The 15,321-nt window shown below is 38.2% G+C and overlaps 1 protein-coding gene across 4 annotated transcripts; it reads right to left on the minus strand.

Moving 5' to 3' along the window:
* Window positions 1-1,704: 1,704 nt before the first annotated feature.
* LOC106961499 (tubulin-specific chaperone cofactor E-like protein) lies at window positions 1,705-14,381 on the minus strand. 4 transcript variants are annotated; one of them, XM_015055262.1, is made up of 9 exons: window positions 14,188-14,380; window positions 12,098-12,155; window positions 9,559-9,698; window positions 9,339-9,478; window positions 8,808-8,989; window positions 8,469-8,725; window positions 7,448-7,574; window positions 7,243-7,359; window positions 1,705-3,236 (listed from the first exon to the last, which is right to left on the minus strand). In XM_015055262.1, the coding sequence occupies exons 3-9, from the start codon at window positions 9,686-9,688 to the stop codon at window positions 2,891-2,893; spliced, it is 1,299 nt and encodes a 432-aa protein (XP_014910748.1). In that variant the 5' UTR covers window positions 9,689-9,698; window positions 12,098-12,155; window positions 14,188-14,380; the 3' UTR covers window positions 1,705-2,890. The 4 variants fall into 4 exon arrangements, with proteins under 4 accessions (XP_014910748.1, XP_014910747.1, XP_014910749.1 ...); XM_015055261.1 differs by having other exon boundaries at window positions 12,098-12,158; XM_015055263.1 differs by having other exon boundaries at window positions 12,098-12,158; window positions 14,173-14,380.
* Window positions 14,382-15,321: the final 940 nt, after the last annotated feature.

Below are 15,321 nucleotides of genomic sequence, written 5' to 3' on the forward strand. Positions count from 1 at the left end.
ATTTCTGAGCTCCAAAAGTTGAAAATTTGAGACCCAAAACCCCAAAATTTTGACATTAAACAGAAATTTTCCATAAAAAATGTAAATTTCTGAGCTCTAAAAGTCAAGACAAAAAAAAGTCTAGTTTGAGACAATAAACCCTGAAATATCTGAGCCTGAAAAGACAACAATTTGTAAGAAGAAACCAAAAACATTTTTTAGATTAATCTCAGAAACCTAGAAAAAAAAAAGAAATTTTCTAGACTCCAAAATTCGAATATCTGAAACAAAAAACTCAACTTTTTGAGCCTGAAAGGTAAAAAATTTGTTAGAAAAACTCTTCTAGAAAAATTTCAACATTTCTGACTTTCAAACATCAAAATTTTTCAATTTTTGGAAATTATCTGAGTTTCAGAAATCTAAAAATTTCAACTTATCAAACTCAGAAATATCCAAGTTTTTTCTAGAAATTTTCTAAGACTTGATCCAAAAATGTCTGAGTTTTAGAGGGAAAGTTCCTGCTCCTTTTCTTTTAACTCTACAACAGCCATAATACGCTGCCGTAGGATCCAGCAGGAGGTTATGACACATAGTACTTGTTGGTAACGTAGGTGAAACACTGAGTCTGAGTGGAAATGTAAAGTTTAACAACGTCTCAGAGTGTCGGATGTAACGGAGCGTCTGGGCGGGAAACCCGGCTGTCTGAACCCGGCCTAACCCAGCAGCAGCGGAAGTCTGTGTGACACTGGTGGCAGCCGGTGTTCGGTTTCCCTCCAGAAAGCGGCTTGCCGCCTCTCAGCTGCCCGACAGCCTGCAGCCGGCAGTAACCGGAGCGTCCGGCCCGGACCCAGCCTACCCTGGCCCGTCTCGGCTTTCCTCCAGGGCGGGAGGAGGGGAGGGAGGCTCCGTGTGCATCTGTGTTGCTCCCAAAGCGGAGCGGCGCTTCTGCATCCGCTCCGGGGTTATCCCAGGATTCCCAGCGAACGATCCGATCCGTTCTCAACAAAGGAACGTTTTCAAATCTGAATCTGCTCAGCTGAACTCAGACAAACGGAGCTTTCTCAAGGCTGACGCACTTAAAAAAAAAAGAAAAAAAAAGAAAAAGAAATGTCATTCTGTGCATGCTAATACCTAAACATCTTGGATTCAGCTGACTGCAGTCCCAGCTGCAGGATGAAGTTCACTCCTCATTTTATGTTTGCTCCTAAAATTATGCACAATCAGAAAAAGAACAAGGAGAGCAGCATCTGCATCGTGAATATTTTTAAACTCTACCTTATATTTTAGTATTTGTGCATTAATTTAAATGATTTAACCTCTGCTAACGTTCTGTTTTGGATCTAATCCCTGATAATCTGCAGTGGTTTCTTTAATATAATCTATGATTTTCAGAAAAGATGTTTTTTTAAATAAACTTTTGCATAATAACTGAACTAGAATGTTTGTTGTTCCTCACTACAAACTGAGCTAAATCTTGATTTTAAGCCCAGAAACCCATGAGGCTGCTGTCAATTCACACGTCCCAAACTATATTTTTAACTTATATTTATATATTTTTCTGATGTGAGATGGATCTACCTGACTAAAAACTCTCCGTTTGATTTTTGGGTTATTTATTTGCAAGTTGGATCCTGAGGAGATGGTCAAAGTGAAATGTAATTTAAAATAAATATGAAATGATGTCCTTCCCTTTATAGGTTTTTTTTGTTTGTTTTGTTTTTTTTAACTGTATTCTCCTCCGCTGGACTCCCTCAGGTTTGTCTCTTTGAACAGGTAAACAGATATTTCATTAAATTTGCAGATAAACTGTCGTTCTAAAGGGAGAAAGGAGAAATTTATGCTCAAGTTATTAGAAAATGTAAATATTGATCAAATATTTTATCACTACAAAAAGTATGTTGATGAATGATTAAATATGCATACTCTATCGTTGGTTTGGGCTTCTTCTGCATGAATTACTACATAATTAACTACATTTCCATTACAAATGTGCACAGAACTTTGTCAATATTCCACTAATGTCAGATAAAAAACTATTTCTCAATTGCGGCGTTTACATTAAATAAGAAACATAAGTTTGTTCACATGGTAAGTCATTAAAAAACGTCACGCCATCCTCCTCCTACTAATGTAAAAAAAAAAAATGTTTCCATTGCAGTTTTGTGAAATAAACTAATTTTGATATGGCTAAAAAACCTACCTCATCCTAACGGCAAAGCTTTTCCATGGAAAAACGATAACTAGCACGTTTCCATGAAACAAATGTATTTTCCAGATGTCAAACGGTGGAGTTATATGGTCAATAGAAACACAGCTATTGTCTATTTCAGGTAATGTGTTTCTACATTTATTCAACTTTTAAATGCGAAAGTTTTTTTAAGATTCACTGACTAATTACTTCATTAGGATTTAAGCAAATATAATTAAATTTGAATTGTACTTTTGTCTTTTTTAAAGCCTATAATTGTGTGTTTAGGTTTTGTCAGCAATGTCTTTCAATTACACATAATTATCTAGTTAAATTTTCAAATTTCTTGTCAACTTTTAACATTTTTTAGCAGCTCTAGCACTCCTGGTTTTTTGAGGGAAACCCTGGATACGTTTTGCATAGTTTGTGTCGTCTTTGGCACCTACATTTGACTATTTTATGGCCCAAATTTCACGTTTAGTTAAAATAAAGGTCTTAAGTGTAGACCCACCTTACACCAGAAAAACAAAGCAGCTAAATTTTAAACTTTACTAAATTCCTTTAAAGCTATCTTGGGTCAAAAGCTTCAATGTGCAAATTTAATGTTGCGTTATTTTTCTAAACTTCCTTACATTCAACACTGGGAGAAGTCTTTCTTATCAAATAAAAGCTTTGTCTCTGTTCGTTTTTAATTTCTCATCCGAAGCACGAGACCGTCCTTCCTCAAAAGTCTGAGGAGCTGCAGCGGTTTTTCTCTTTGGGCACCACCAGGATCTCGTCGCCGTCTTGGATGCTGTAGGAGTGAAGCGCCCGGAAGCCGCACTTCAGCTCCTCGGGTCCGAACACGGAGCTCATCTCTTTGTCGATGTGGAAGAGGCGGATGCCGTTGGAGGGCAGCTGCAGCAGAGCCTTCAGCTGCTTCTTCAGGTCGCCCACCGTCTGCTCCAGGCGGAGGGTGACCGGCTCCACCCGGTCCCCCCAGCGGACCTCCACCACGGTGCCGCGCGGTCTCAGGTCCACCTCGGCCAGCGGCGCCAGGTGGCCGTATTTGGACACGAGGGCGTGATACCTGGAACAGAACGAGGCACGTGTTGGGGTTTGGTTCGTACAAGCTGGAAGGAAAAATTTACTTTCCTTATTTATGCAAGAAATACGAATCATTAAAACCAAACATGGAGCTCAATCAACTCGACTATGTTTGGGCAGTAAAAATTTTGTTTGTGTAGCAAAATTTTTTGTTTGTGGTGCTTTTGTCTTGAAGATTTTCATCAAAGTTTAAAGGTCGAAAGATCAACTAGCTCCCCCTAAATCTAACAAAATTGGTATCAAATGTTTGTGTTACGTCTGTGCAGTAAAAATTTTTCTTTGTGCCGCTACTATTTTAGAAATATCAATAAAAAAAGGTTTCCAGAGGTCAACCGCGCCCACACCCCCTCTCATTTACAAAACCAACTCAGCTACATTTGAGTTGTGTTGAAGATATTGATGATGACCTCTTATGACCTCTGGAAACTTTTAATCTTTAAAATGAAAGCATCACAAACAAACGTTTTCGCTACACAAACATGTGGGGGTAACTTCACTCAGACCAAACCGCATCGTTCCAGTTAAAATGTAACTAACCTCCCAGTGAAGGCGTAGCCCCGCCCCCCGACCATTTTGGAAAGATTCCACCGAAGTGGGCGGAGCCAATATGCACGGAGGGGCGTGGCCAATGTGAGGAAGAGCGGAGGGGGTTAAACTAAAGTATGTCAATGTCAGTCGCTGCATTTCCATTAACCATAAAATTGTGCAAACTGAAGCTACAAAAATTTTTATTTTTTATTGCATGTTTCAGTGCTGCTGCAATAAAACATTTATATTAAGACTTTTTCCACATGTAGTAGATATGAAAAATAAGATAAAACTAGTTATGAGACTCTTCAGATTAATTTATTCAAACTTGTACATTTTGATACGCAGAACAACTGTTGAGGATTTGTTTTGGGTTTAAACGGGATTAGTTTATGACTTATTATTTGGGATATTATAATCTAATATGTTATTATTTTGAATTGTGATTGTTATCTCTTAAAGACTGAGTTAATATCTCGTTCAAAGCCAAACATATTTATTGACCTTTGATAGAAGGAACCTTATATCCCATGATTCCTTATTGCTATTAGCTAAGATAGCTCTGGTGTTTTTCTCTAAATGCTGAGGGAAAACAGTCCTAATCATCATTAGCTTAATTTCCACTCAGGTTGTTTTCTGGTGGCTGCTGAAAGGAAATGTTCTGGCAGAGCAGAAAAAAACGAACTGTCGGCCGTGAGAAAGCACTCAGCCGTCTCAGGGGAACCAAAGCTCAAGATAAAGACCCGGGAACGATTAAAAAAAATAAAGGAGAGGGAAAAAAAAAAAAAAAAAAAAAAAAAGAAAGGCAGTGTTTTCAAAGAGGCTGTAACAGCTGGTCCAATCAAGCCAATTTCACTTCCCCACTAAAAACTGGTCCACAAAGCCGATCCGCCTGACCCCAGGTTTCTGTGGGAACTCGCGGGGCACAAAGTGCCCTTCTAACAGGAGGGTTTAAGGCGGCATGTCTGGTGAAACACTGCTGCAGGTAACAACATGTCAACCTTTTTAATTGTGTTTTTAAGGAAGGATATTGTGGGTTTGGAGACACTGTCCAGTTCAGGTCCAACATAAAGCCTGAAACTCAACCAGGTTGAAACTCAATACTTTTCTACATTATTTTTCAAGACTTTTCCAGTAACAAAGCCTCCCTGGGTCGACTACACCTTAAATTAAGCGCCACTTCATACGTTTATATACGAGTTACGTTAATATTAAAGCACATTTCAGAAACAACGCAGTTCAAAGCGCTTTACGCCCAGAAGAACTAAAGTCAGCAGTTATGAAACCAGCAATAAACATTACATTTAGTCCAATCCCATCATTAAAATCATCGAGCAAATATACACATATGTTGATCAATGGATAACAAATTTTAATGGTTGATAATTTGTCCCAGAAATGACTGTGATTAACGACAATATTGTTTTTTTGAGACCATTTTTAAGTGATGTATTGATCATGCCATAACACATGAGAGGTCTGAAGGTTGATCCAACAGATCTGCAGATCTTTAATCCGTTCAGTGACTTAAAAACTACCAGCAGTAGTTTAAAGTCTATTCTGTCAGTGAAGGACTGTAGAGCTGGGTGATGTGCTCCATCTTCCTGGTTTTAGTCAGAATGCCAACAGCAGCGTTCTGGATCAGCTGCAGCTGGAGGACTGATTTATTAGGTCAATGTGTGAAGACACTACTGCAGTGATAAATGCAACTAAAGATGAGTTTCTCTAATGCTGAGACGTCAGTCCTCTGATCCTGGAAATGTTCTTCAGGTGACAGAAGGCCCACTTTGTAACTGCCTTTATGTGATTCTGAATGTTCAGGTCAAAGTTCAGCCTGATTTCTGGTTTCCAGCTGTAATAACTGAAACTGTGTGTTGACTCTAGATCTATAACTCTATATCATTTCTCTTTAGATCCAAAGATAATAAATTTAGTTTTGATTTTGTTCAGATGGAGAAAGTTGTAGAAGCATCTGTTCAGTGTTTGGATGGGTTCAAAGGTCAGCTGGTAACATCATAATGTAGAGCTGTGTGTCATCTGCGTAGTTGTGGTAGCTAATCTGATTCCTTCACTCACTGCAAAAATAAAATCTTACCAAGTATTTATGGTCTGGTTTCTAGTATAAATGTCTTAGTACATGTGAAATAAGACAGAACTAACTTAAAAATAACTTTTCAGCAATATATGCAAGCTTGATAAAAGTAAATAGCATTACTGAAAAAGTGCTAGCTCCACTTATAACATGCTGAAAATGTCTTGTTACAAGTTAAATAATCTGCCAGTGGAACTAGAATTTTTTTAATCATTATCAATAAATTATTGGCTTAAAAGAAGCTCCTATATGTTGCTGAAAAGTTAAGATATTTGCACCTGAAACTAGACCAAACATACTTGGTGAGATGTTGTTTTTGCAGTGTTGTTATAATCTGAGCTAGTGATGAGAAGCTACACAAAAAAGTTCCTGTTCTTTAGGTAAGATTCGAATCAGTGAAGTACTGGACCAGAACTTCAGCCAGAAACATCTGGTAAGTGGTGGTTTTAAGGATGACAACATCTAAATAACTCATTTACTCTACAGAGTGCGTTTGATCCGCGCTGCCTTAGAGGAAAGGGGATACCTGCGCTCTCACACCGACGCCCCCCTGACCTTCTGACCTATAGAGACTCGACCACCAAACCAGGTCCACCAGCACCGGTTAAAGCAGAGCGAAGGAAGGAGATGTAATCCGCCACTCGTCACCTGAAGCATCAGAGGAGACGCAGTGCTGCCGGAACCATCAGAAAACCTCCAGGCTTCCCGTTTTGATTTTGATGGCGTTGGTGTGCAAATAAAAGACAGAAACATCTAGCAGCATCTAGCAGCTACCTGCCGTATCCGATTCCCAATCAGAGAATTCCCCCTACAAAGAGTTCATTGAGCAGCCGGAGAGTGGCGGCATTGTCTCCCAAAAGGTTAGTTTCCCTCAGCGAAGGACTACACCTTCCTTCAGAAAGCCCCCCACCCCCACCTCATTCTGCTCAGGTTAAGTGGAATGAAGGCGACTGAGACTGGAGACGATGACTGGATATCTGGCGTTTGTCCCCAAATAAAAGAAACGACCATGGACATCACAAGTTTTCATGGTTTGAGGCGTAAAATGACGTCAGCTGCTGCAGTCCGTGTTACTGAAGCAGGAAACTTTATTCGGATTCAAAAATACTTTATGGATTAAGAGGAAATTAAATGTTGTAACTCAGGGTTTCCCCCAGAAAACTTGCTAAGCCCAGTGGGAGGGGGCGCCATGCCAGTCATCCAGTGGCCAAAGGTGTTTTGGTTAAAAAATGTTTAAAGAAAAGTGAATTTTATTGCTTAAGATCACAAGATAACTGCATTTAACCATATTGATGTAATTTTCCAGTGATGAGCACAGCGGCCCTTTCATGTGTTTTGGGTAAAAAGCTGCATGGTGTGAAGCGTGTACCTCTGAGGAAGCTCCCGCTCAGGACAGTCCTGGTAGTATCGGATGAAGAACCGCTCTGCGTCCTCCCTCTCTCCATCAGAAATGGCACTCCCATTTAAAACTATCACAGATGGCAGCCTGGGGAACAGAACAAGGGGTCATTAAACACTTAAATAATTAAAAACAGCCATGATGCATAAAGAGGGAGAGTTTAAATGTAACGAACTGTGCTAAAAGGAGGCTGCGTCTCTCCTGGGTGCTATACGACTGCAGCAAAGGAATCCCCTGAGCTTTGACGTCCTCCAGTTTAGGGAAGAAGTTCAGCCTTTCGATGTCCTCCCACTGGCTGAGACCTGCAGTTCACAAGGAAAACACTTCATGTCTTCTCTTTGAACTGTTGTTTATGTTGAGGTTTGTTTATTTCAAAAGGGACAGAATAATACAGATACTGAAAAAATATTTTTCATAGAGAATCGCAAGTCCTGGGAATTTTGAATCAATTCAAAATGTATTTTGTTGAACATAATCTTTAAATTAGCTAATTGCTTAATATGAATAGTATGCCAACGTTAGCCAAAGACGCAAGTTTCATCTGTAGCACCTCAAAGTATAATCAACATAAATACTGTACTGTGCAATACAGACAAATTAACTAGCTTTTCCATCAAAAAAGAGAATAATAATTTTTTTTTCTAAAAAAAAAAAACTCCAAAACATATCAGATTATGTATAAAAAGCCATACAGCACTACAATACAGAACAAAGCAGAATGAAAATAAGAATCACATCATCAGTTTCTGCATATTTGATTATCTAAGGGCCATAATTATAACTTTTTTTAATTAATACAATAATGATATCCTACAGTATTTTTTAAGCTAGATTTGGTTGCCTAGCAACAACCCGTTGAGCAACATGCACAGCAGCAGTTTCATGTTTCACCACTGTGCCGCATAAATGGTTAAAAATAAGAAACAACGGCATGGAGGGAAAACTGTGGGTAAAGCAGGAAATGTTACACCACCAGATTGGTAGCATTTCAGATATTTAAAACCAAAAACTAATCAATAATTATCTATATTGACTGATATTAAATGCTTTTTTCGTGACACGTTTTTCAGCCATATTGTCCAGCCTTATGGTTGACCACTGTGATTTTCTCTCCACACATAAATATGTTTGGATCGGGTGTATTTCTTGGTCTTTTAGTAAAATACATTCCAACTGAACTGACAGAGGAAACAAACCTGAGTTGTTGAGGTTGATGCTGCGCAGGTTGGGGAAGAGACCCTCCAGTGTTTCCTTGGTGTCGCCCACAGAGTTGACGCTGTTGTTGGCCAGCACCAGGGTGCTCAGACTCGGGTACAGCCGGCCAAACTTCCTGACCTCGGCCCAGTCCTGCAGCTGGTTGCCGGTGATCTGCAGCAGGCTCAGCGACGGACAGGAAGCCTGGGACTCGGACACGGAGTCGTAGCCATTCAGGCAGAGGAAGAGCTCCTTCAGCCTGGACGCCGGGAGGAGCAGAGTCTGAGAAACCCGAACACGTTTCAGCACAGTCACAGGGAGCATCTGCTCGGCTCACTTACTCTGGCGTGTGCTGCGTGAGAGTGTGCACCGTGTCCCAGCTGACTTGCGTGTTGATGAGGACGAGTCGTCGTACCCTGGAGAAGACGTCGGCCACGCTGGGCTGCAGCTGCACGCCGCTCAGCGGGTTCATGCTCAGGTTGAGGAAGTCCAGGTGAGGGATACTGGAGACGATGGTGCTGATCTGTCAAAGCCACAATGAACACAACACATTCATCTTTAAAAATACTTAAGATTTTTTGACATTTGTTTTTAACTAATTGTTTTGGAATCTTCAGTAGATTTTGCCAATCTGGTGCTGTCAATCAGCTTGTGTTTACGTTGCTCATCGCCCCCACATTGTGGGTAACGTATCAGGTCACTCTGACCACAAAAGTCAGAAAGGAACTCAAACTTTATGTGATGTAGAAAGACTTTCTTAATTGTGTGTTGATTTATTTTCGTCATCTACCAACATTTGGCGCCCAACATGGGGACACCCAACTCTAACAGGTTTCTGTGTAAATTGTTTTGGATTCGTGAAACGGACTTACCTCTTCCCAGTTGTTGAGCTGATTGTAGGCCAGGTCCAGCTCCAGGACATGAGCACAGAACGCTTCGATGTCGGACCTGTCGCCAGCTTTGCTGATCCCGCAGTCATTCAGAACCAGAACGCTGGGCAGGAACAGTCGGTCTGAAGAACAGCAAAACTAAAGACAGTTCATTTCTGCTATTTTCAATCGGTTATCAAGTGTTTTTAGCTTTTTCTGTTACCTTTAACAGGAGATCCTGGAGGGCTGGGCAGAACCACCACACCTTGGCCATAGGGGAAATTCTCCGGGTTGTACTTCTCACTGAGGACCCGGACGAAGGTGCGCTCCTCCTCTTCATCAGAGGAATCCATGGTTGCACAGCTTCACAGGAATCCAGAGAAAAGTTCAGAGTTAGAACCAACAACAACTTCTCTGGTTCTGATCTGCAGCCCAAACTTGAAACTCTGATCAAATTCAGCCTGAAAACCAAAAAAAAAAAAAAAAAAAAAAAATAAAAAAAAAAAAGCTTTATCTTTTAAGAGATGGGTGCAAATGCTAAAAACTACAATAAAAACTACAATACACTAACTTTTATTAGTGAAAAAAGATGCAAAAAAAATCTGGGGATAAAAATTCCAAAACACAAAATAACTCCCAAAGTCAAACAACGACCAGCTTTGTTTACATGCAGGCGCGTTACAGCATGTCAAAGTTTAGCAGCAGAATCATCAGTAAAAGCTGCAGATCTTTGGGGAAAATGAAAGCACCTGCTGTTATTATTTATTAAACTAGAGAGAGAGGCTCTGCTCTCTCTAAGGCATCTGGTTGTGAAGCAGCTTTTACATTGAAATAAAGTTCAGAGGTCAACCAGTGTTTGACTCAATCACAACAATTCAGCAGATTTGAACAAAAACAATGACCGTTTTACATTTTTAAGAGACAGTGTGGAAAGAAGAGGCATAAAACTATTTATAAAATTACATTTTACAGGCTGAAAAACTAAAGACAATAAGCTAAATGTGTACAATTAGCACATAGAAAGAAAAAATTAAATTAAGATAAATGAATAAATATACAGCCTACATTCTTAATAGTTCCTCCGGTAAATTTGTGCAATAAGCTTAACTTTTTTACAGTAGAAAATCTCGAACTGAAAAGAATTTTGAAAAATACAAACTGCAATATAAGAATGTTTATTCACTATGGGGAAAAAGGCACACAAAAGGACATTTATTTTTGCTTAAAAGCATTTAGTATTCTGTAACATTTTTAATTATATAGTAAGATAAAATTAAAAACAGATTTGACTAAAATTCCTATTGTGAGATTATTGCGCCTGGATTAAAGGAGAAGATTTTAAAAAATGTTTATATAAACACTTAAAGAATTTAAAAAATTGTAAAAATTCTTAAAATTATTTCTAATTCATAAGGAATCATTTTTATAATAAAGGTTTTTAATCTTTAAAATACTTTTAAATCCTGCTGTGCAGCTGCATGTGCGACAATGGGAGCTTTATGAAAAGTTTCTCTGCTGGTGCTCAGAGGTCCGACAGGTGGGGTCAGAAGTGCTCCAACGGTTTTCCTTTAAACTTATTATAAACTGCAACAAAAGGCTGTGCATGGTGGCTGCACACAGCTTAGAAGATGATACAATGGATCTGCTCTGCTAAACAACCACAAAAAAAACAAAGCAATGTGAAGTCTGAGTAAACTATGGGCGCAGGTTTACATGGGAATTTTTCTGCTATAATCCAAGAGCACACATTTTCAATCTGAAAGCAGGATGTCATGTCTTTTGTTCTCAAAACTTTTAATACTTTTGCTTACATGTTCATTTTGAAAGCAGGACTTCATGTCTTTCTTCTCAAAACTTGTAATGCTTGTACTCAAAACTTCTCCTCTAGGTCACACTCTGCTCAGACTCTCTGTTCGCTTACAAAACATGGAACTGCCTTTTGGCACAGTCGCCTGGCAACCTCTCAGCCAATAGAACAAAAGTGTTGTGCTGGGTGCGTTTGTTTCCTTCTAGCGGGTGTGCCTGTGGCTGCTATCGATTGTAGCAACCTGCACCAACATGATGTTATATGGTTTGCATTTTGATCTTCCAGGAGAGACAGATGCTATTCAATCAGTCAAATACAATCCTGTGAAGAAAATATTTATATCCTTACAGATTTTATCTGTTTTCTCTCACTTAAATGTTTGAGATAATTTACTTGGAAAAAAAGAAAAAAAAATAGAAAAGGCATATTTCTAAAATTAATTTCATTTAATAAGGGGTGTTGGGGATCTATTTCAAAACCAACCTGAGACCTTGAGAAAACTAATCCCATTGAGGCCATTCTTATTTCTTATTCTTAGATCATGACCTCTGACCTTAACAGACACATGCATATGGATTGACTGATAGATATATCTAATTAAAAACATTAACACCCCTAATCTTACAGTGAGGAGAGCTTTTTGTATTCACTTATAATCAAGCATGACTAATATGTAGCTATAATTCACTAGCAGTTGTAATAAAATGTATTTTTATCTTTCAAATAAAATCTATTTGTTTATCTTAAACATTTTGTGTAAATGTGGTGCTTTCCCTCAAGGTCATGATGCGATAAAAATCTGATCCCACCTGGTCCTGACAATCAGCCCTATCAGTGTCTGATAAACAAAGGTCCAGTTATCTAAAGTTCTGCCTGTTTGACATGGACGTGTTTGCCAAATGTCTGAATCCGGAGTCCGTTCTTGGCCTGATGACACAGATCTCCTAGTTCTTACCTCAGAGGCAGCAGAGATGGGAGGAAAGGGTGTTTTCAACAACCCAACGTCCCCATTCCTGCTGAGAGAAGCAGAGAGAGGGAAGAGTAAAAATGGAAACGGTTCTGGGTCTGATCATCTAATGGGTCTGATGATCAGACCCATTCTTTGATGATGGGTCTGATCATCAAAGAAAAGTGGTCAGAAAGTCAGTGAGAGTCTGGGGAATTTAACTTTTCAAAAGCAGGGGCTCCTCCAGGACATTTTGTCTCGGGCGGCCAGATGAGCCCCATTAAGAATCATGAAAAAAGTGACATTTTATTTAAATATGTTTCCATGTATGGTGGAACATTAATTCATGTTTTTAAGCATATAAGCTTGTTGCAATAAATCAATGAATCACATTATAAATTAAAATGAGCTCAATCATATCCATTATGTTTTGAAAAAGGGTGATTTCATTTATGTTTTTAATTGTGTGTAGGTTTTAATTTCCATGTTATTGTTTTTGGTCTTTTTTGTTAAATATTTAAATGTATTCATTTTCCATTGTTGAGGGTTTTTCTTTTTTAACAAAATTAAAGTTTATTGGTCATTGAGAGAATTGGCCTCTCCAAATTGTCCCTAGGTGTGAGTGTGTGTGTGAATGGTTGTTTGTCCTGTTTGTCTCTGTGTTGCCCTGCGACAGACTGGCAACCTGTCCAGGGTGTACCCCGCCTCTCGCCCAGAACGTTAGCTGGAGATGGACACCAGCACCCCTCACGACCCCACTAAGGGACAAGGGTGTAAAGAAAATGGATGGATGGATTGGTCATTGAGAGGGTAAATTTGTATTATTTTGCCATTATCATTAAATTACTTGAAAATGGTATCAAAAATATTGTTTATCACAATAATTTCTGGGATAATTTATTGTCCAGCAAAACTTGTTATGACAGGCCTATCCATCCACACAAAAAACAAAAAAGAAAATATAAAAGGTTAAATAGTAAAATACAAAATAAACACTACAACCAATTAAAGTGGCCTTCATCTCTAACATTTTATGCACAAAAATACATGATGGTGTTACTTAGGAAAAGGTAACACAAGTATGATATGTAGACTGTGTGTCTCAATAAATAAGACAATGAAAAAGTTTGTTTTTTCCAGTAATCAAGATAAAATTGTGAAACATATATCACATGGAGTCCTTCCATACAACATTTTAGACATCTATTTCAGTTCATGTTTTATTATTTTAAGCATGCTATATTGAAAACTCAAAAGTCAGTTTCTCAGAAATTAAATTTTATATCAGGTAAAAGAAAAAGGGATTGTAATGCAGAAATGTTATGGTATTGTGAGAAAATCATAGGATAAACAGCCATATTTTTAAATAAAAATACTTATTTTATTGGTATATTAATTTAGTAATAATTTTTATTCATTTCTGAGAAACTGAATTTTGTGTTTTAATCCTCTGTAAGCTAAAATGATCAAAACCAGCAGAAAAAACACCTAAAAATTCTGACTATGTCTGGGATAAATATAATAGGTTAGCTTTCTGAATTAAATATCTGACATAAAGGTTCAGATACACTGAGAAGCACCGGTCAGTTTTTAAAAAGGGGGGTGGGGAGGAATATGTTTCTGTTAAGTTCGCTATAAACAAAATTCCAGGAAGTCATTTTTTTATGATAAAAGTTGAACTTTAAACGCCGCTCTCTGCTTCCCCCTATTGTACGGCGCTGGCATTGCAAATTCTAAGTATTTTTCTTTTATTAAACCACGAAAAGAATCGACTGATAAATAACGCCGAATACACTTCAAACATGTAAAGACGAAAGTAATATCACATAATCTCATTCTCCGTTTTTATACTGTTTCTGAAAATAAATTTAAAGTCAAATTATAGCTTTTTTCAACAGAATTCGCCAACTCAACCAGAAAGTCAACCAAGCGGCTGTTGTGGGGGCTGCAGACTAACGAAACCTATTTGGAAAACGCAGCTCAAACTAAAAACATGGAAAAATAGAGAGGTTTTGAGGTGTTTCAGAAGCAAACAGGCCATGTAAACTGTAACACGACAAAAGGAGCATCAGAACAATCAGTACTTTGGTTTATCTTACATCAAGTCCGGTAACGGCTGTTGGTGCAGGTGTTCAGCCCGTTTTACGGACCTTTCTTCGGAACATTACAGCTATATTGTGTCCCAGTAACGAGGTTAGTGATGAGCCCACTCGCCGACCACCGGAGCCTCTCAACCTTCGGTTTGTGTTTGTTGTTCTTCGGTTAATTTGACAGATTAGGACACGCCTCTTCTACCGGAAGTTACGTAGTTTAAATGTCAGGTTTTAGTTTTATTTTTTCTTTCAGATAAAAGAACAATGAGACGAGAAAAATAAAAGGCACGAAATATAGATACATGTAAAATACATAACTAAAAATGTGCGTTTAAATATGTAACATTATTTTCGGACAACCTGTTGCCATTGCGCGATCACGTAGTGCCATAGCAACAGACTTCCTCGCTTCTGATTGGTTCTCTGCCAGATTTAAAGAAGCAGAGCACATGTGAGGCTTTTTCGTTAGAATCTTAACATTTTATTTGGTTTAATTAAAAAGACAAACATGACAAATTTAATTTTTAATTTATTTAACTGGCTCAATAACGCCAATGCATTTTACTGAGAAGTTATTATGAAAACCAACACAAACTGGAAGTGGAAAAGAAAGAAAGAAAGAAAAAAGAAACATTGTGTTCAACTAAAAAAAAAAGAATTCTGAAAGGTGTGGCGTACATTTATACACTCCTTGAATCAGTGCTTTTGTGTGTGAATTAAATTTTATTCAAAAATGCTTTATTGATCCCAAAAGTAAATTAAATAACATTTAATTGAAGAGTTATTAAGCGTAATTTATATTATGCAGGGTTTCATCTGCACACTGAAGCATGTTTCCACTAACCAAAACTTCTGCTGTCATGTTAAATACTTTATTCAGGGATTTAAGTTTTTATTATGGAATACTGTTATTTAAGGTTTTCATGAGTGACATCACCTCATCCCTTAAAGGTTTTATTTACCTGGATAAAGAGAGCAAAAATCTGGACAGGTTCTAGAAAACACTCTTCTCAGCAGGAAATGATGTCATTGTTTGTGACCTGGGGACTATTAGGCTAATCCTTATTTTGTTATCTCAGAGCAGAGATTAACGTGTTATAACTGCTGTAATTTAAAGCAGAAATCAGAGGCAGAATAAAC

The sequence above is a fragment of the Poecilia latipinna genome, unplaced genomic scaffold (genome assembly GCF_001443285.1).
Source record: "Poecilia latipinna isolate Pla-1442-1.1 unplaced genomic scaffold, P_latipinna-1.0 Scaffold1306, whole genome shotgun sequence".
NCBI classification, from domain to species: Eukaryota; Metazoa; Chordata; class Actinopteri; order Cyprinodontiformes; family Poeciliidae; genus Poecilia; species Poecilia latipinna.